Source organism: Scophthalmus maximus, chromosome 14 (assembly GCF_022379125.1).
Source record: "Scophthalmus maximus strain ysfricsl-2021 chromosome 14, ASM2237912v1, whole genome shotgun sequence".
Taxonomy (NCBI): Eukaryota; Metazoa; Chordata; class Actinopteri; order Pleuronectiformes; family Scophthalmidae; genus Scophthalmus; species Scophthalmus maximus.
Window position 1 is genome coordinate 1,091,648 of NC_061528.1, and position 19,931 is coordinate 1,111,578.

General features: G+C 46.5%; 3 protein-coding genes across 6 annotated transcripts; 1 reads left to right on the forward strand and 2 right to left on the reverse strand.

Moving 5' to 3' along the window:
• Positions 1-7: 7 nt before the first annotated feature.
• Positions 8-6,060, reverse strand: rab5b (RAB5B, member RAS oncogene family). Its single transcript, XM_035604355.2, has 6 exons — positions 5,911-6,060; positions 4,697-4,993; positions 3,685-3,836; positions 3,224-3,346; positions 2,492-2,585; positions 8-1,812 (listed from the first exon to the last, which is right to left on the reverse strand). Exons 2-6 carry the CDS (start codon positions 4,860-4,862, stop codon positions 1,697-1,699), a joined length of 651 nt encoding a protein of 216 aa, XP_035460248.1. The 5' UTR covers positions 4,863-4,993; positions 5,911-6,060; the 3' UTR covers positions 8-1,696.
• lcmt2 (leucine carboxyl methyltransferase 2) lies at positions 5,587-12,245 on the forward strand. Its single transcript, XM_035604347.2, is given in 16 exon segments — positions 5,587-5,686; positions 6,678-6,952; positions 7,957-8,081; positions 8,155-8,236; positions 8,327-8,390; positions 8,393-8,506; positions 8,620-8,776; positions 8,878-9,067; positions 9,157-9,264; positions 9,405-9,492; positions 9,589-9,816; positions 9,936-10,166; positions 10,254-10,351; positions 11,003-11,190; positions 11,280-11,415; positions 11,819-12,245. Coding segments are annotated over 15 exon segments (2,034 nt in total). The 5' UTR covers positions 5,587-5,686; positions 6,678-6,892; the 3' UTR covers positions 11,984-12,245.
• Positions 12,246-12,316: 71 nt separating this feature from the next.
• On the reverse strand, positions 12,317-19,386 carry crygs2 (crystallin, gamma S2). Of its 4 annotated transcripts, XM_035604344.2 has the most exons (12): positions 19,175-19,386; positions 18,639-18,703; positions 18,286-18,552; positions 17,925-18,083; positions 17,511-17,627; positions 17,141-17,390; positions 16,863-17,049; positions 16,246-16,776; positions 15,643-15,808; positions 13,627-13,722; positions 13,267-13,509; positions 12,317-12,672 (listed from the first exon to the last, which is right to left on the reverse strand). In XM_035604344.2, exons 2-12 carry the CDS (start codon positions 18,699-18,701, stop codon positions 12,400-12,402), a joined length of 2,352 nt encoding a protein of 783 aa, XP_035460237.2. In that variant the 5' UTR covers positions 18,702-18,703; positions 19,175-19,386; the 3' UTR covers positions 12,317-12,399. The 4 variants fall into 4 exon arrangements, with proteins under 4 accessions (XP_035460237.2, XP_047193362.1, XP_047193364.1 ...); XM_047337406.1 differs by lacking the exon at positions 13,627-13,722 and having other exon boundaries at positions 19,175-19,385; XM_047337407.1 differs by lacking the exon at positions 12,317-12,672 and having other exon boundaries at positions 13,322-13,509; positions 13,590-13,722; positions 19,175-19,384.
• Between the last annotated feature and the right edge of the window lie 545 nt (positions 19,387-19,931).

Below are 19,931 nucleotides of genomic sequence, written 5' to 3' on the forward strand. Positions count from 1 at the left end.
GAGCGTCTGCAGGAGTCGGTCACAGCTTTATTGAACACGTATCATACTGAAGGTGCAGATGGAACAAAACTACTTGTGATCACTGAAGAATGAACAGATCATTTTATTGTACATGATGAGCCGCTTTGGGGGGAGACGAGCAAATCATTTTAGCTTTGGACTCGAATTCCGAGACTCTTTATAATTTCTTATTCTTTTTTAATTTAATTTGCATGATTGAGAAAAAACAAAGCAGAATTCAAATCAAACAGATTCATTACATCGATTTCAAATGATTATCGATCCCTCGAGGTTCACTCTGCTCAAGTCAACAAACACTTTCATTAAAATTAGAGACAATAATAATATACAACATAGTGTTTTCAACGAGATCGACACAGTGAAGCCAAACGACGCGGAGCCACGTTACTGGTCCGGATACGAGCGGACGGTTCTTCCTGCTCCGAACAGACAAACTGAGAAGAGGCACTTCTGTTTTTTTCTTCATCTTATGTTTTTCATCACTCTTTAACTCGTTTTCTTCAGCCGAGCTTCAAGACGGCAATCGATCACACAACTCGTTTTAAATAGCATTTTTATATTAAGTTAAATTCATCACTCAAACCAAACTGATTCTTCATGTCCACCAACGACTCGGCAGAAGACTAAGTGAAACACAAGACCAGCACATTTACTCACTTTTCCTTTCCAGCCCCCGATATTGAATTAATCTGATGCCTGTCAATCGATCAGACATGGACTGTAACGATGGAAACATTTGAGTGATTGATTAGATTTTTTTTCATAACAGGAGCTTTTTTGGGGGATCTGACGGATTCCATCTCTGCTGCAGACGTGTAATTTAGTTACAGCTACTGTCGATGTTTCCTGTTCATGCGTACAGGGCAAAAATATTAAAAGTCCTGTGACTTTAATACTTCACACTCAAGTCTATATTGTTGCTATGCGAAATATCCTTCAGGAAACAAGTAAGTCTGACGAGAGTCTGGTGAAGACGAACATTGAATCAGAATCTTTGTGAAGTTGTGATTGTTAAAGGAGTGTGAGGCGACCGGGAGCGTCTCCACCATCGGTCAGGACAATAACTACATGTAGGACGAACTGACGTGGGTCTAATCTGACGTGGGCCTCGGGAACAGAGGGATTATGAACCGTGGTTTTCATTCCAGAGTTTCAATATGTGGCGTTATTCACCAGCAGGAAGAGGAAAGAAGAGCAGCCACAAACTTTCTGTTTGGCTTCTTTATCTTGTGTGATTCGTTTCTTTTTCTCTGTCTCGGCCACTCGCCCACATGTGCTGCTCACTTTGTTTCTACACCATCACACCAGGACCGGGACGGAAACGTTGCAAAGGCCGAGTGAAAATAAAAGAAAAACGGAAAATTCACAATTGTTGCTAAAGTACTACGACAGGCTCGCGCTCTTTATTTGAACTCCTCTGGATCTCAAGTCGTCACTAAAACTTCCAACCTCGTCTTTTCCCCAAAACGCAGAATCTCCGTTGTCTCTTTGTGCCTTTCTTATTCTCTCCTTTTTAAATATTCATCTGCTTGTTGCTCAGGAGGAGGATGAGTGGAGGGGAAGTGGGTGCGTGGATACTTGGGGGTTTTCCGCCTCGGGGGGCCGCTCGCCTGCGGTTGGTTGATGGTTGACGGGCTGCGGTGGCGGTGGTGGTGTGGATTAACTTGTGGAGGTTCTAGTTCCCGCCGCAGCAGGCTCGGGGCGAGTGGGCGTCCGGGTCCTGGAGGTTGACGCCGCGATGCCGCGCCGCATGTGTGGGATTCTGCGTGTCTGTTTTTGGCATCTTTTTTGCTGCGGTCAGAAGAAAAAAGTGAAATATTTTGAGTCTGGTCTTTCTGACAATAATCTGAGAAATAAAATCTAAGAATATTTTATGAAGATTTAATTTGGCATAAAATAAATGTAAGAATATTTGTGGGTTGTTCAATTTCACATGACAAGGCTCTTTACCATTTTCTTACTAATCCCAACAACTTGAAAAATGATTAGTTCACTTTTGATGGACTACGCGACTATTCTTGCATCTTTAAAAATAATGAATTGCTCCAAATGTCTTGACCCATATGGTCATTTTAATGACTCATGATATCATGAGGAATGATTTTTCATTTACTCCCAGAACTCTAACACAATAATTAATAATTGTAACACATTTCCTCCCAGCTGGTTTGGTGTGACATGAAAGTGACACAGGTATTGAATGAAATTCTAAAGTTGCATAAAAAAATTTAAAAAAAACATTTTTTGTAGCAGCATTCAAATAACTTGATATTAAGAAATATCATTTACATAAAAAAAGATATACACACATTTTCAGGGCTGTGTTCATCCTTTAAGATTCTTGGATCTGGATGTGCATCAGTCATTTGATGTTAATGAACTGACAAACCAAAGCAGCACCGACCGAATTTCATTTGTTTTCAGAATAATTTTATTTTGGGTTCAAATGAGGTAAATGAGCGACGCTCACCGATCGCCAGGAAGAGCTCGTTGACGTTCATGGCCGTCTTGGCCGAGGTTTCCATGAAGAGCAGGCCGGTGTCGTCGGCGTACGTCTGGGCTTCCTGCAACAAACACAAACACAACATCATCAGCTGTAAGTATGAAAAGAACTTAAATGATTCTTTACTAATATCTATAAATAGTAAAGACGTGGTCGAGCAATTAATTTTACAATATTTAAAGACCTGTAGAAAACCCTGTTCTACTGAACATTTGAATATTTGAAGATTTGATCCGTATTTCTGCCCAACTGGGCCTCGTTGTTCTCTGACTGGATTTTTTTGGAAAACGTGTCGGATCAAATCTTGAAAATGGGTCGTTGAGAAACTACACTACAGGTTCTGGATTGTGGATGAGATCACGTGATCGAATCCTGTTTTTTAAATCCGGATGAAACCTTCAGTTATGGGTTGTTCAAACTCTATTTCTGAGATCTGGATTATCCTGAATCTGGATTCAGACTCAATCTCAGGAACAGAATATAATGAAACTTTATATATCTATATAAATTATTAAAGCTAGAATTAGACAGAGTGAGGGGAATTTCCTGACGTTATATAATCTGTTATGATTGACTTTAGGCTGTAGCCCCTGTGTGTGTGTGTGAGTGTGTGTGTGTGTGTGTGTGTGTGTGTGTGTGTGTGTGTGTGTGTGTGTGTGTTTGTGTTTGTGTGTGTGTGTGTGTGTGTGTGTGTGTTACCTCGTACTCTACTAGTCTCTTCTCCGCCAGGTCGGCCTTGTTCCCGGCCAGAGCGATGACGATGTTGGGACTGGCCTGCCGCTGCAGCTCTTTCACCCAGGCCTTGGCTCGCTCGAACGTGTCCTACACACGCACACACGCACACACCCATACACACGCACAAACGCACACGCACAAACACACGCACAGAGCCAAACTCAGATTAACCAATCAAAGTTAATATTTGACCAGTGTCAAATATTAACTTCAGATTATTGTTCATCTGTTATTGTAATGCAGATTCTGTGTTACAGTTCTTTTATATTACTGCTCCACAACCACATACAAAGGAAACTAATGTATTTATTATTACAGGGTTGGCTCGGGAGGTAGAGAGGACCAAAGGGTCGATGGTTCGATGCCCCAGTCCCTCATAGTGACAGCTGAATGAATGAATGTGTGTGTGTGAACGTGACCCGTACCGGCTTGGTGATGTCGAAGACGACGATGGCCGCCTGAGCTCCGCGGTAGTACATGGGCGCCAGGCTGTGGTACCGCTCCTGACCCGCCGTGTCCCAGATCTCAAACTTCACCGTGGTGTCGTCCAAACACACGGACTGGGCCAGGAAGGCAGCTGGACACAGGGGACAGACAAAAGGTCACAGGTAGGTGACAATGTAGTATCTTCTCCTCCTCCACTACTTTGATACTACTACTACTTCTGGATATTTTCTGAGGTGGTACAGGGTTTAAACAGATTAAGAACCACTGCTCTACCATCTTCTCCTTCCCACAATCCATGTCACACATCTATATGATAGGTCAGGCGTTAGCCAATCAGAGAGCTTGTTCCCTGCTCATTTGCACTGTTTCAGCAAACCAACACAGGGACCCAGAGGGACTCGGAATGTTGAAAGGAGGCCAAATGCTTTTTCGAATTGGATTTGAAAATGGAATTGAAAATGGAATTGAAAATGGATTTCGAAATGGATTTGAAAAGCTTTTTCAAATTGCTCTATTTAATGATGGATTTGAAAATGGATTTCATAATGCTGGATTTCACATTCCGCGTCCCCCGCGGTCCTCCATAACACGGAGGTCGGGTCCACCTCATGGAACTATATTTAATTCATATATGAACACAGAGTTATGGACAATATATTCAACTTCTGTGAATAAGTTCTTCTGAATATTTCACACTGGAGCTTTAAATGAATTGTCAGCAGATATAAACACATTTATATCTCACAGATATAAATGTTCTTTCATGACGTGACTGTTGGGCTCTACTGAGAGACGTTCTAGTTTCATTATCTGTTAAATATATTCATTACTTCATTGATGGATTAATCGTCAAATGTTCCTATAAAAATTCCAGACAGTTTCCCAAAGGCCAAAGGTCACATCCTCAAGCCCACAGACGTTCAGTTTCACTGGACTCTTCCCGCCCTCTCGTCCGCCCAACCTTCGCCCCCACGCTCCTCGTCACCTCACCTCCGATGGTCGTCTCCTGGAACTCGTCGAACTGCCCCTTGACGAAGCGCAGCACCAGGCTGGACTTGCCCACGGCCATGTCGCCCAGCAGCACCAGCTTGAACTGGCAGATCTTGGTCTGCGGCAACGTGCCGTTGGAGCGGCCACCGCTCCCTCTGGAGCTCATGACGGGCAGGGGGGGGGGGGGCTGGTGGCCTCCTCCTCCCTGGAGCGGAGACACAAGGGGGCTTCTGGGAAACGTCAAGTCGTCTCTCGTCTGGTGACCTCTTGACCTCTCTTGTCCCCACCAGTCTTTATCTGTGTGAAGAGGCGGCGACGTCATGAAACCTTCTGGTCACTCGGTGCAGATCTGACATGAACTCATCGCAACTCAAGTCAAATATTGGATCTTAGTTGAAAGTCTGCAGCCTCTCACACGTGAAGCTCTGAAGCTGCTCTTCGTAAACTGAATATCTGATCATTGTCTAAAAGCACATATTGCTCATAAGTACGGTGGCCCTGAGAGCTCAGCACTCAGAAAACACATGCATGTTGTTGTTGTTGCTGCGGATTTTGACTCAGGGCTTAAGGTTCTCTTTCTGTCAGTGGTGTTGGAAAATTATTGTTTTTGTACATTGTGAACGCATAACGTGTGCATCACTTTTAAGGGTCCTCTGGAAACACTTCTGTTTCGTTGCAGTCTATTTGCAGCGCATGTGTTGTCAAGTTGATGAAGACGTTTCTTCTTAAGTTGCTTGTGTTTTGTCTATTTTGAATGTGTGTCCTTGAGTTGCAGTGCTGTGAGCCCTCAGGGCCACCGTACATGTCCTATACATTTTTTTATTTCCATGTCTGTCTCGCTCTTGAATCTGTCCTTTGTTCATTGTTATGCACCAGAACAAAATTCATTGCACAGATGAGTAGATGAGAGGGGGGAGGTTCCCTTCACATGACAGCTGACAGGCTGACGACCAGCTGATCGTGTCCGACCACAGTGACACACGAGCGGCGGTGAGGACAGACACTGAACATCATCCCTGCAGAGTGTGTGTGTATGTGTGTGTGTGTGTGTGTGTGCACACCATGTGGTAACACACAGTATCAGCCCTGCATCTGACGGTCCGTGCTAACGGGACACCGACACCGCTTCTCCGGTTCGACGCCGAATCAAAACGCTTTTAACGCCTGTGACGTCACGTGTCCGCCGGAACAACAACACTCACTCACATATTTACCGTGTGTGTGTGTGTGTTTTCCAGTCGTCGTCTCGGAGCCGCGGCGCGTCGCAGGCTCGACTGTTGACAGTGTGGCCCGATCAGCTGGTGGAGAGAACGTTAACACACACAGACACACACACTTCCTGTTAAAGTGGCGCAGGCGCACTGGGTGAGCACGGAGGCGGTGTGACGCATTAGACCCGCATTGACGAGTCCCGCGTGTCAGCTGCAGAGCCCGGAACCAGAACCACTCGTGTCGTAGATCAGAAAATGAATGAAGCCGAATTATACATTAATAGTCCATGTTTTGAGTTGAATCATTAAATCTGTAGAAAACCACAACAGAATTCGTTAAATACTGAAAACAATCTTAAAACGCGACGATTCTCGGGCAAGTTCTGGGTTCATGACCCCCCCCCCTTTCCCTGTGAAGTGCTTTATCTAAAAATTAAGTTTATTATTATTATACTGACATCACTAGGAAGTGTTGTCTGATTTGCCTGATAAAAAACAAATAGAAACCAACATTTTCACATCCTTCCATTTCTATGTAATTTAGCATACTAACGTTGACAGAGGTTTATCAGCCAAAGTAATAATAACAAGTAGAAACATGAATAAATCCAGGCCGAGTCGTGCAGATTATCAGTGCAGTTAGAACGCATTTCACAAAAAGGAGCTGCCAGATGCATCAGGTCCAGTTCCACTGCTTCTGCTCTTAAATGTGTAATTAACTGAATGGAATCTGGAACATGGTTTATTTTTTTGTCTGTTGTATCCTCCAGGCCGCGAGGGGGCGCAAGAGCGCAGACAGGGAGAGGCGGGTCGACGGAAGTTTTGACCCCATGCAGGATGTTTACCTTTTTGTTTTTGATCCATGAACTCTTATTGAAACATAAATGAATCTTCAGAACTTCGTTTATTGAAGACACGAACTTAATCGTTACGTTGACATTTATATTTTTCACGCTGTAGGGCGTCAAGGCAGATTAATGACAACATGCCGACGACGAACAGACAGAAGAAGAAGAAGAAGAAGCAGCAGGGGAGCGACACGGCGGTGAGGTCATCACCTGATATATGTATATATATATATATACACACACACACATATATATATATATACACACATATACATATATATATAGATATACATATATATCTATATATATATATATATATAGATATATATACACACACACACACACACAGTACAATACCGTCACTAACACAACTCACAGTCATCTACATTTATTTTATGAATGAACATTTATGATTTACAGTACAGCAGCACGTCTACTCATTTATTTAATGATCGCATAACTCCTGTCAATCCATCAGACTTTATTTACTTTTCATACAAACAATGTAAAGTGCATTACAGATGAAAACAATAATTATATATATATATATATATATATATATATATATATATATATATATATATATATATATATGTTTATATATGTATATATATATATGATACCCACCTCCAGGGAGTGAGGAAACACTTAAACTCTTTAATCTCAGAGATTTTAATTAAAAAACGGAAGGTAAACAAAGAAAGACAAAATGATAAAGATAGAATAGTAAAATAGTAAAGATATCAGAAAATAATAAAGATTTAATAATGAAAAAGTAAAGAAATTAGAAAAAGATAAAGATTAAATAATAAAATAGTAAAGAAATGAGAAAAATATAAATATTAGATTAAAAAAACTAAAGAAATGAGAAAATGATGAAGATTAAATAATAAAATGGCAAAAGATATAAAGATTAAATAAAAAATACAAAGAAATGAGAAAATTATAAGATTAAATTATGAAATTGTGAAAGAGATGAGGAAAAAGTTATAGATAAAATAATAAAATGCTAAAGAAAGGAGATGTGAAAAAGATAAAAAGATTCGTATGAGGTTTTGCTATAGATTACGCTACACTATTTCTCTGCATTAACTGCTTCTATTGATAAGCACTTGTTTTTTATGAACGTAATAAATTATTGTTTATAGTTTTTACTTGAGTAATGGATCACATATGAATACTCCCTGTTCGTCTGACCCAGGTGCAGGGAACCAACGACAGCAGCGTGGTGAGCAAGGTGTCGGCGGCGGCGCAAGGATACTTCCACGACGACTTCCTGCAGCACTTTGTGTGCAAAGCGTCCCGGAGGGCGCCGCTCATCAACAGGTCGGTGGAGATGCCTCGTTCTCTTACAGAGTAATCTGAGAGATGTATTCATTCGTCCTGTTGTCGGCTGCAGGGGCTACTACGTGCGCTGGCGAGCGGTGGATCACTGCGTGAGGACGTTTTTACAGGTGACTGAGGACTGCCCCAACAGGCAGGTGAGTTCAGAGCCCACTGCGTCAGGTGGTGAGTCAGAGGTCACCTTGAATTCCCTCAGTCGTCATCATCTTTCCTTCCTTTTGTCTCAGATTTTGTCGCTGGGCGCAGGTTTCGACTCGTTGTATTTCCGCCTGCGTGCGGACGAAGCCCTGGCGGGGCGGTCGTGTTCGAGGTGGATTTCCCCGATGTCGCCCGGCGTAAGACGTCGCTCATCTCCTCTAATGTCTCGCTGAGGGGGATGTTAGACTCGCAGCTACCTTCTGCCGCAGGTTCGTTTTTTTCTTCTGCTTTGAAAATGATTGTTGTCATAATAATTATATATTAAATACAATAATGGCAGATTTCCTAAGTGTGTCTGTCTGTGTGTGTGTTTGTGTGACAGGAGCTGTGTGTGTGTGCAGCGGTCAGTACCGTCTGTTGGGGCTGGACGTCCGGGAGGAGTCTCAGGTGAAGGAGGCTCTGGATGCAGCCGGATTCGACTGGACTTCCCCGACTCTGATTCTCTCTGAGGTGGTTCTCACCTACATGGAGACACGATGGTAAACACACGTGCATATGAAACGTAAGCAAGGTAATGTGAGTGTGTGTGAGTGTGTGTGTGTGATCAGCAGCTGTGTGTCATGTTGGGTGTGTCCTGCAGGTCGGATGTCGTCGTCAGTTGGGCGGCGAAGCTCCTTCCTCAATCGCTCTTCGTCATGTACGAGCAGATCCGTCCACACGATCCCTTCGGTCGCATCATGCAGGATCATTTCCGGAAACTGAACTCTGCTCTGCACGCCGTGCGACAACACCCAGACGCTGCCGCGCAGAGACGCCGCTTCCTGGACAAGGTCAGTGTGCAGACACATCACGTGCTCTTATTATATCACTGTGCTTATCACTGATATTAACTAAATGACACCTGTGTGTTGGTCGTCAGGGCTGGGATCAGTGTGTGTGTCTGGATATGAATGACTTCTACCTGGGACTGGTCCCTGAGGAGGAGCGTGGCCGAGTGGAGAGACTAGAGCCTTTTGATGAATATGAGGTGAGCTGTTGAAAAAGTAGCAGCCATTTTATCACAAGGCCTCTTCTTCGTCTTCAAAGTGCAACGTAAGATCTGATGCACGTTCCATTAATTAAGTTCCACCTAAAAAATGAAATAAAACATGTCCGCCTGTTTTCTAGGAGTGGCACCAAAAATGTTCCCACTACTTCATCCTCACTGCGTCTCGAGGATCTCTGATGGCTCGGGCTTTACTCACACGTCCTGCAGGTAACGTCCAGCTTCACCTGCCATGACAGTCTGTATTTATTTATTTATTTATTCCGTAACTATGGTTGTGATGTGTTGTGGTTTTTTCCCCCTCAGTATCTCCGGTGCCGTCCGTGAGCCCGTCTTGGAGGCCCGTGGCCCTGAGAGTGAGGCCGGTCCCAGTGAGTGTGGAGGGTCTGGGGATGGCGTCCGCCTCAGTGGGTCCAGGACGGGTCCTGCTGACGGGCGGCTGCAGCAGAGGGGGCCGGGGGGCGGAGAGCAGGGTCGTCGTCGGAGGCCCGGGAGGCTGGAGGTCCGTCAGCGTCGACCCGTCGGCAGATCTGGGTGAGAAGACGTGGTTCTTTGTTTTGTTTTACTGTCTGTAGGAGTTTTTTTCTTTTTACACAACATTTTGAGAGAGTACGCATGTTTTCAGCTGCTTGTCGTGTCGGCCTCGTCTTCAGGTGTACGACTCTACCACACGGTCACGTCCGCAGGAGGAGGAGTCGTGGTGTACGGCGGTCGCTCGTCTCCTCTCCGCCCGGTCACGGACCTTCTGAAGGTGACCCTGGCCCCTGTCGGGGCCCCTGCTCCTCTGGACTCTGAGGGGAAGCTGTGTGTGGAGCAGATGGTCTGTACGGGCGATTCACCGCCACCAAGATGGAGGCACACGGCTACAATCGTCAGGCACAAAGGTGAAACATTAAAAATAAAAATAAAAAAGAAGTCTTTCTTTTTCTCTCACTTATACAATACAACCGTCTCCTTCTTTTTCTCTCCAGGAAAAGACTTCCTGTTCGTGTTTGGTGGAAAGAACCAATCAGATGCGGCTCTGGGTGACGGACACTTCCTGTGTCTGGATCGGCAGCACTGGACTGAGGTCCGTCTCCTTATATAATCATATATTATAAGGTGATGAAAGTCTGTCTGTCTGTCTGCTCACATCTGGAGAACGGTTAGTGTGGTGTGTTTTAGACTCACGACACGTTCGATACTAACAAACTTTGAATAAACTGGAGAACAGCGCTCTGTGCTGCAGTGGGGGGACGGGGCAGCGAGCCTGGACAGGAAGTCTGCGGACCGAGTTGAATGTGTCTTCTCCTACAAACGCAGTGTGTCTCATAACACAGGGCGCCGCCCACTCACAACACTTCACCGCAACGTTACAATTCTTTTCAGACAACAACCGACTCTATAATTGCGGCAGTTGTGTCAGATTATGCGACTTATATCTCGTGCATAGCTCAGTGACGCAGCAGGTGTGTTGTACTGAGCCTACGAACGCTCAGGAGTGTGACGTTGTCTCTATTAACACGTCTTGAAAAAGCAGCAAGACCACAAACCATAAATAGTTTTCCCTCTGTTGATCTGCTGGTTCCTCTCCTCCTCCTCGTGCACAGCTGAGATTCTTCCTCAGGCTGAGAGAAATGACGAACAACGAGTTCGTCCACTTCAGAGAGTTTGCTGAATCTGACTTGAAACACTCACACAAGCTGTGACTGTGTTCTTCTTCTCTGTGTGTTATGTACAGATGCCAGTAGAGGGTGCAGCACCGGCGGCCGTCCACTCCCACTCGGCCTGCTCGTACCAGGGAGGCGCGGTGGTGTTCGGGGGCCTGGACGGACGGGCGGTGCCTCTGGGGGACACGGTCGTACTGAGGCCCACCGACGGAGGCTTCTCCTGGGACAGACTGGAGGTGCAGCCGCCCCCTGCTCCCAGGTCTGTGGAGCCCCGTGACTCAAACGTCCAGACTCTGACACGATGTGACGTCATGTGATGTGATGTGACGTGATGTGCTTTGTTTTCAGATACTCTCATTGTGCCCGTGTGATGGGAGAGAAGCTGGTGGTGGTGGGCGGAGTCTGGCTGCATTCGGAGGGCGTACCTGGCGTCGTCGTGATCGACCTCAACACACGGAGCAGCGTGGAGTTCAGTCTGGACACGGTCAGTGAACACAAACATCGTCCATGACACGTTGATAAAAGGTCGCAGCGTGATTGGTTGTACAGTCGATTCATATTTACGTTTCCTCTGACAGTTGGCAGAAATTAAAATGTGGCAGAAAAGCCGACGATTTATTGAGTATTGTTTTTTTAAAGGTAATTGGGGGTTTTTTTGGCGTTGACTTTTTTATGAAATCTCAAAGCACGAAAAAAAAATTGCGTTTGTTCTGAATGGACTTTCATAATTCACCCACTACATCAGTGAGTAGTCAGCTAACTACAGTTACTACAGAATCTGATTCAAGCCTCCTCAGGTTCTAAAGAGCTGTTAATTTCACCTCAGGCTAAATGTGTCAGACACGAGATATAATAATAATAATGAAGAATCTCTGTGTCGTCCTCAGGGCTCGGTGTCGTGGCCTCTGATGCTTCACTCGTTCTGCTGCGAGCAGACGGACTCGGAGGAACCGGAGCTGCTGCTGGTCGGCGGAGGAGGAAACTGCTTCTCCTTCGGGACTCACTTCAACCCTCAGCCCGTCGCCGTGGACCTCAGGCCGGCGCTGGGGTGAAGCCAGAGACTGAAACGCTGGAGTTTAAATCCAACCAGAGGGACGGGTTGGTGTCATATCGTCTGCCTGACGCTCGGACGGCAGTGGTTCCCTGCACACACGCGGTCGTATCCAAACTATTTTAGCTTTAGTTTTTGTCCAACGGGAGGAAGTGAAGATGCGTCGTCCATCTTTATTTACAGTCTATATTTGATAACATCACTAGTTTTACATATTTTTCACACCATTTCAATGTTTTTGAATAAATGAACATAAACCCACACCAATGACTCGATGGTGATCTGTTAAAAAGAGTTGCAGATTAATGTTTAAAAGACGTAGTAACAACTTCAATCTGCTGCGGGACAGGTTTTTATTCGTGAGACCTCAGATTATTACAGTCCGACACCGACACAGTGTTTCTGTTGGAGGGCGAATCACTCGGTGAAGCGTCTGAACGACTGGACCATGGGACTGGCGCCGCCCCAGTCGCCGGGCTTGCGGTACTCCCCCTTCTCCAGGAAGTACTGGCGACCGCGGTAGTTGGGGTTCTCGTAGAAGACCCACCAGCCGTCGAACACCTTGCAGGAGTTGACCTCCCTCCAGCGGAACTTCTCCAGCAGCAAGGGGCAGTCCTCGGTGGCCTCGAAGGCCTGGCCCCCGAAGTCGGCCTTATCATAGAGCTGCATCTTGTACGTGGTCCCGCTGGTCTGGAGGGAGAGAGGGGGGCAGGATGGGGGGCAGGATGAGGGGCAGGATGAGGGGCAGGATGAGGGGCAGGATGAGGGGCAGGAGGGCGGAGTCAGTGCGTGGGGTCGGGGGAGAACGGGAATGGAATATGGGGTGAGAAAAAAGGGGAAGGGGGAATATATAGGGAGATGAGATTTTATCTTAATGTCTCACAAAAAGGGAAATCAGTTTGATGGGCAGAACTTTATTTTAACTCCTGTACAAGTGTTTATAAACGATAATGCAGTAAAACCCTCTGTAGCACTGCAGATATAATGATAATGTATAAAGAGATGTTATACTCGGTAGCGTCCGTGACGATCGACCACATCGATCAAACTCGTTGTTTTACAATCCGTGCACATCTCATTCTGGCTACATTGATTTTCTTTTTTTCCTATGAAAGCGTCCTCTCTGATTCTTTCCCCCGCAGGCTGTGGGTCGACTGGACCGAAGCCCGGTCACACCAACCGACCAGCTGACCCGCGGTATCGGTCTCCATTGACAACGCCCTGCGGCCACTGGTCAGATGACTTCCGCTTGTGACTCGCCGCAGCTCTTCATCAACCACTTACAAAGTGGATCATCTTGCAGGAGCTGAGGCGGTCGTCGAGTCCCATCCAGCGCTGGTGCTCCGGGTACTCGCCCCGGGTCAGGACGTACTGGTAGCCCACGTAGTTGGGCCGCTCGTACACCACCCAGGCGCCGCTCTCCACCCGGATGGAGTTGCAGCGGCTCAGGTAGGCGTGGAAGTTGGAGCAGTCACTGTCGCACTCATAGCGGCGGCCCTGGAAGTTCTTGTCCTCGTAGAAGACGATCTGCGGAGCGACACACACAGAACCAGTGAGTGTAAATGATGCTGGGCCACGAACACAAACCCACTCGGTGATGGACTCACCCTGCCCATGGTGGGTGTGATGCAGCGTGCGATTGACCTCGGTGATGGTGAGCGGTGGCGATGGAGGAGGTTGTTGCCCCTGCGGTCTCGATGTTGCACTGTGCCCCCTCGCCGCTCCACTTTTATATTCCCCCTGCGGCACTCCCACGTTTACAAACAGCACCGTCGGAAGCAAAAAGGGGAACAATCGCTTTGTCATGAAAATGAGATCCAAAAATTGAGTCAGTGATTCTAGCGCTATTCAGTTTTTCCAGAAAAGCGAGGAAGGATTACGGCATAATGCCTGGGCATGGTGAGCAGCCATTGACTCCTACGTGTGCTGGCTGGCTGGCTCCGGTAATACTTTAACAAATACTTTATTAGCCCTTCAAAATAAAAGTACGATCAGCTAAATATACTTCCAAGTACTAAAGTGCTCTTGCAGAAAAAGCCCAGTGTGGCTGGTTTACTATTCTATATTGCAAATATTTTATTATTGTATATTGGGCAATTATTGCCTCTCTAATAACCATAATCTTTATTTCGTCTGTGACTGGGTGTCAAAGTTAAAGGTGTTACTGTACTCATATTTACATACAGAATATTAGAACATGACCTCATAATGTAATAACATATTTATGACAGTGGCAGCAAAAGAGCTTCATGTAAGGAGCTTGAAATTTAACGTAAGTGTGCTTGAGTAAAAGTACTAGTTGTACTCTTCTGAAGTATTAGTACAACTCATTAATTTCAAAGTATTAACTTGTTATCTTTACACAACATCTGGATCATGTTGTCGCACAAAAAGTCAAAAGACAGAATCAATAAAGAGGAAGTGAGTTTTTAGTTTTAAGTCAAAATCTTTATTATTGTTTTTTTCCTTTTCAAACAGTCAAACCCACGTTGTTCTCTTCGTACAGGGAAGCTGCGGCGACCCGCATTTGGAATTCTTTTTTTTTTTTTCAGCAATGGCATAATAATCTTTTACAGTACGTATTTTAGTTAAGTCTTCAATCTAATGAGACGTGCAGCAGTTCTGTTGTGGGACACGAGCACAAAGCGAGGCAGGTATTCAAGTGCTGAGAACGATCCTGGAGACCAGGTGGGTTTATGAAAAATAAGTCTCATCATAATGCCAAAATATACATATTATCAATACAAAAATAAACCTACGTGTTTAGGATTCGTCACACAACTGACCCAGAGCCTCGGTTGGCACATTATTATTCTGTCCATAATAACAATAATAATCGTGGCCACAGTCGCTGACGTCACAACAAATATTTTCTTTTTGACGACATGTTGTGAAAACAAAAAAAAATCTATGTTCGGACGGTTCGGTTACATACACTGAATAAATTATGTTAGCATTTCCTTCCTCATTCCTCATAATGGAAAAATGCGTAGTTGCTATTTTTTCTTCTGATATTCTAATAAAAACAGAAAAACACTAAATGTCCTGAGCTAATGACTGTAGGTGCACTAACACCCTTATACTGTAATAGCCAAAGTGCAGAATTAATTTAAACATCTATGTTCTCTATGATCTTTAAAGGAAAATATAATATTTTTTAAAGAAAATAGAATTAAGTCACGAGCGCTGGAGCCAACTGAGCCGTAAATTATTATTCTTTACACAAGAACAAAAGGCAGCAAGTGGATTTCAGTTGTCAAACTAAGAATTATTTATATACTAGAGTCCTTTTCTTTTCTGCTTCTAAAACCTTTTACATTATTAAGCAGCAAAACCCCAAAATATGCTTTTTTCAAAATGTCCCTTTAAAAGCCAGTGTTTTGTTTTGTTGCTGTTGAAGCCGTCACCTCCCCTTTAAAAGACGGATGCGTGTGATGTCACTTCCTCCTCCACACATGAAGAACTGACAGTAGCTGCCTTTTGTAAAGACGTAATCGTAAAGCGGCGAGTGGAACTCGAGTTGCTGCAAAAGCTGAATGAACAGCTGCAGACTCGCCGGATTAAAGTGTAAATAACCACAAACACTCTGTACAATAATACTCAGTCCTGTTCGGTTCAACAGGCCATCGGCGACTGTCCCACCGACCGTCCGTTCCTCACGTGTTTGGCCTCGTCGACCCGCAGCGTGGTCGCCGGCCCGTTGGCGTCCTGGAAGGAGGCGACAGTGGGCGGGATGAGGCTGTCGAGCTCCTGCCGGTTCCCCGTCTCCTGGAGCCACTCGTGGAACTTTACTTCCACCAACTCCTGGAATTGACGCTTCTGCTCCCTGTGAGGCGAAACGTGATGGAATCAACATCAGTTACTGGAGAGAGAAACAGCAGAGATTTTGCGGTGATGTAGAAATTATTGATCAGCGTGTTGTTCCCTGTGCTGTGTAAAGTGATGTTTCTGACACTAATGTCACTCTGAACTCTAACATCTCACCAGCTGAGCGGCCGACGAGCAGTCTGATTGATATTTGGAAAAGCTGGTCCTGTAAAAAACTTTCCACTGAAGAAAACAAATCGCGCTGCAACAAGTAAAACGTGTTGTTGTTCCCTCCCGTTACTTTGAAAGATTCAGACTCAAGCTCTTTTATTTTGAAAAGCCGTGGCTGCACTTTAACAGCTACTTAAAGGAAGTGATTGTGTTTCTTTGTGATCTTTTTCAGTTCCAACTCTCAAATTATCAAACGTACGAATGACGCTGTAATTTTTCACTCACTTGTTCAGCCGAGACTCCATCACAGTTTTCTGCCAGTTCTCGATCCTCCTCCGCCTTTCATCCAGCGCTGCCTGGTACGGAGCTGGTAATCCGCCAGGCACTTCACACGTGTCGCCCTCCGTTTGGAACGGAACGACCAGCAGGTGGAACTCGGCCGGGGGCAGCAGGCGGTAGCAGGCGGCGTCCGGGTTTGACGTCATGTTGAGTGAGGGGTTGACGAGGCCCTCGGCCCCCAGGAGCAGGGGCCCGTCCCAGGCGCTGGGAACCACGGCGAGCCCAGCACTGGCCATGTGGTCCTCCAGGGAGGGGTAGAAGGTGTGGAAGGGTCCCAGTGTGAGGTCCGTGTTTCCGGGTAGGAGCAGGGGGCGGGTGGGCGTCAAGGCGTGGATGGTGCAGCGGGAGGAGGCGCTGACAGCGACCCTGCCGGCCACACACACCACGCGCACGTTATGGCAGCTGTGAACGTGGACGCTGGTCTCCACCGGACCCAGAACCACTAAGCTGTCGCGGCATTTGTCCAGGCTGACGGATCTGAAGGAGCAGAAACAGAAAACGTGACGGATGAAACCGCGTCGCCAAAAAACATTCCGCTGTATATCAATGGAGGCTGATTTTACCTGAGAGGTGACAGAAGGTAGATGAAGGCGTCAGAGCATCGGTGGATTTTGATGTTGGCGCCGTTCAGCTTGTCTGAGGTTTTAGCCAGAGTCTGTTTGAACACCTGGGACATCAGCACCATCTTGCTGCCCGGCGGCGCCGTGTGGGTGTTCCTGGCTATTTTGGCTCTTTTCATGGCCCCTTCCACTAGAACACACGAACACAGACAGTCAAAAGAAATGTAGAGACAAGAGTGACGACTGTACGAACTCGCTGACGACACCATATCTCTGTATACCTTGCTGGGCCCAGGCAAGTTTCTTGCCGGAGCGCAGACAGGCCGTAATGCCGAAGGGGTTGAGTATGAGGTTCTGCTGGAGGCAGGACAGCAGCTGATGCAGCGGGAAGCTGTGGCTGAGCGCCGAGTAGCCAGCTTGTGTCTGCAGCAAACCTTTGGTCAGCAGCCGGTGGACAGGCTGAACCGCTCTGGCGCGGCCGAGCGAGCCCTCGAGGAGCAGGCCCAGGCTACGCACGGCCTCCAGGGAGATCTGGCAAAAAGATTGAGTAGTTTGAACAGTTTAGCAACCAAACACTTTCACACTCAAGATATCTGTTATAGCCACTTCATGTTGCAGCTGTGAAGCAATGCGTGACACGTGTGCACAGACCTGACAGTCTCTCAGGGCCTGTCCGGACTGCGACAGCTGTCCCGGCTCCACCAGCAGCTCCAGAATCTCCCCGAGGTGGCTCTGCACAAACGACAGGTGGGCCTGATCGTCCCAGTTCTGCAGAACCCAAACGGACAGACAAGAGGCGTGAGTGCCGGCACATCACGAAGAACCCGGAAGAGACAAGGACGACAACATTTGATCGTGTAGGTGCTCGTCACTGGAGCGACGGGTAGTAGTAATCACTGTCAGGGGAAAAATCTGTCCTGATTCTTAAAGTGTTGAGTGTGGTTAAAAGGTTGTCCCTTTGACTTAAATGTACTTGCCCTTTGTTCTAAATGTACTGACATTTTTTTTCCATTACAACTAGAATGATCCGTCTCGTCTTTTCTGTGCTTCACATTACAACAGGACCTTGTTCTGGGAGCTGGTCTTGGCCTCTCTGTCCGACGGCGACGGGGAGCGAGTGCGGTGACTGGGCCACTCCTCGCCGATCAGGGAGGTTCGCAGGGACACTCGGTTCAGCTGCTGGATGTAGAGGAAGAGCAGGAACTGCAGCGTGTCCACAGACAACTGCAACAAAGAGGAAGTATAAAAACAAAACACAGGGATCATGTATCACCATTTGAGAACACGGTTACGACCTTAACCTCTCTTCCCCCCCGGGGCAAAGCACAACACAAAGAGCAGAGAAAGACACGACACAAAGACAGAAACTGGGATGATGAGATACGATCGCACAGTCTGAGGTAAATGGAGACGTCCGTCTATTCACCTTGCTCCTTTGTTGGTCCAGCTCGCTCTTGGAGGAGCACTGCGAGAGATACTCGGCCCACTCCAGCCTCTCCTCCGCCGTGTGGCCAACGAGGAGGTCGAAGGTCTCGAAGTAGAGCCACGCCAGGTCCTCGGGGAGCTGCAGCTTCCCGCAGGCGATGTGCCGCCACATGGGCCAGCCCAGACCGGGGAAGCAGCCATCCCGCGTTCGCACGTAGGTCGCCATCTTTCGCAGATAGTGCAGGCTGAGCTTGGAGGAGGGGGCCACCTGTGGAGAGATCCGTCCCCTATTGGTTATTTGATGACATTTCTTTGTACATGATTACTTAGTCGTACGTGAAGGTGTATTTATACCTGCAGGGCGCCCAGGAGGAAGGGCTCCATGCGCGGCCATATGCTCACACCCTCTGCCTCCATGTCTCCAGAGGGAGGAAACAAAAACATATTAATATGCAATATCTTCTCTTGGGAAAAATGTCAACAAGAGCAGCAGGCTTGGTCAAACTTTTGAATCTCAAACCAGCTGCACTGAGGCTGAAAACACTCCTGATGACGACCAGCAGTCGTGCTCATGATTGGCTGCAGACAGACGCTGCATCTCCGAACTGACGCCCCGCGGCTGCCATGACAACAGGCTGCAGCCCGTGTCGCCAACACCTGACCTGGCATCATGAAGTTTGACAGACATGCTAACCAAGCTAAGGCTAAACTCAGACAGATGCTACAACAACAACAACAACAACAAACAAAACCCCGACTCGCTTCTTCGTTGGTGTTCATTAAAAAGCAGCAGCAGCAGTTTCCTGTCTGTCAGAGTCTAAGTTCATCACGTTCTTCACGTAGCAGCCGTAAGCAGCCGATGCTAGCAGAGGAGGGTCGGTTCTTCTTACCGTCAGCCTCGGTCCTGGTCCGCTGCTCCGGCTCGGTGGGCGGCGGGTCGACGGCTCCGGTCGAACATAAGTGGGAGTAAGAGACGAGTCGCGGTCGTCCGGTGCGTTTGTTGCGGTAACGCGCGCGGGGCCGGTGCGGGGCTAGGGTCACATCTGTGCCGCTTCCGACTTGGCGCCTCGTCCTTTGGCATCTGGCGCGCGCAGCTCGCGGCGGCGCGCTTTAATGCTGCATTCACTGTCATATCAGCAGAATGGGAAGAACCGGCATCACACCTGTTGTTCACACTTTATTCCAAAGTGATTTAGCCACAGTCAGTGTTGTCCGATTGGTCGGGTTTGGGTTATATATACATTTTTTTGTTTTCTTTTTTTTGGTATTTTAATTTAGCTGTGTGTGACAATATTAATCTGAAATACTTTTTCTCTTATTTCATTTTATATTAGAGCTGTGGGTAAATTTAGACTGTTGTAACCTGGGCTACTTTTAATTTCATTTTATTTTATTTTGTCTTATTATTATTTAGTATTTATTTATTTATTTGATTTATTTATATCTAATGACCATGTATTCTTGAAAAACATTTTTGTAACTTTGTAACGTAAAATTGTCTAAAATTTGTTTTCGTAAAATACTTTCGTACTAGTTTTATGTCACACTATTTTTTTTCAGCCGAATTATGATTTTGAGTCAACAAACAAGGGAAGTTTGTCACCCATATAAAAATGTCTTTGCTGAGCTCTGACATGTTGGAGACTG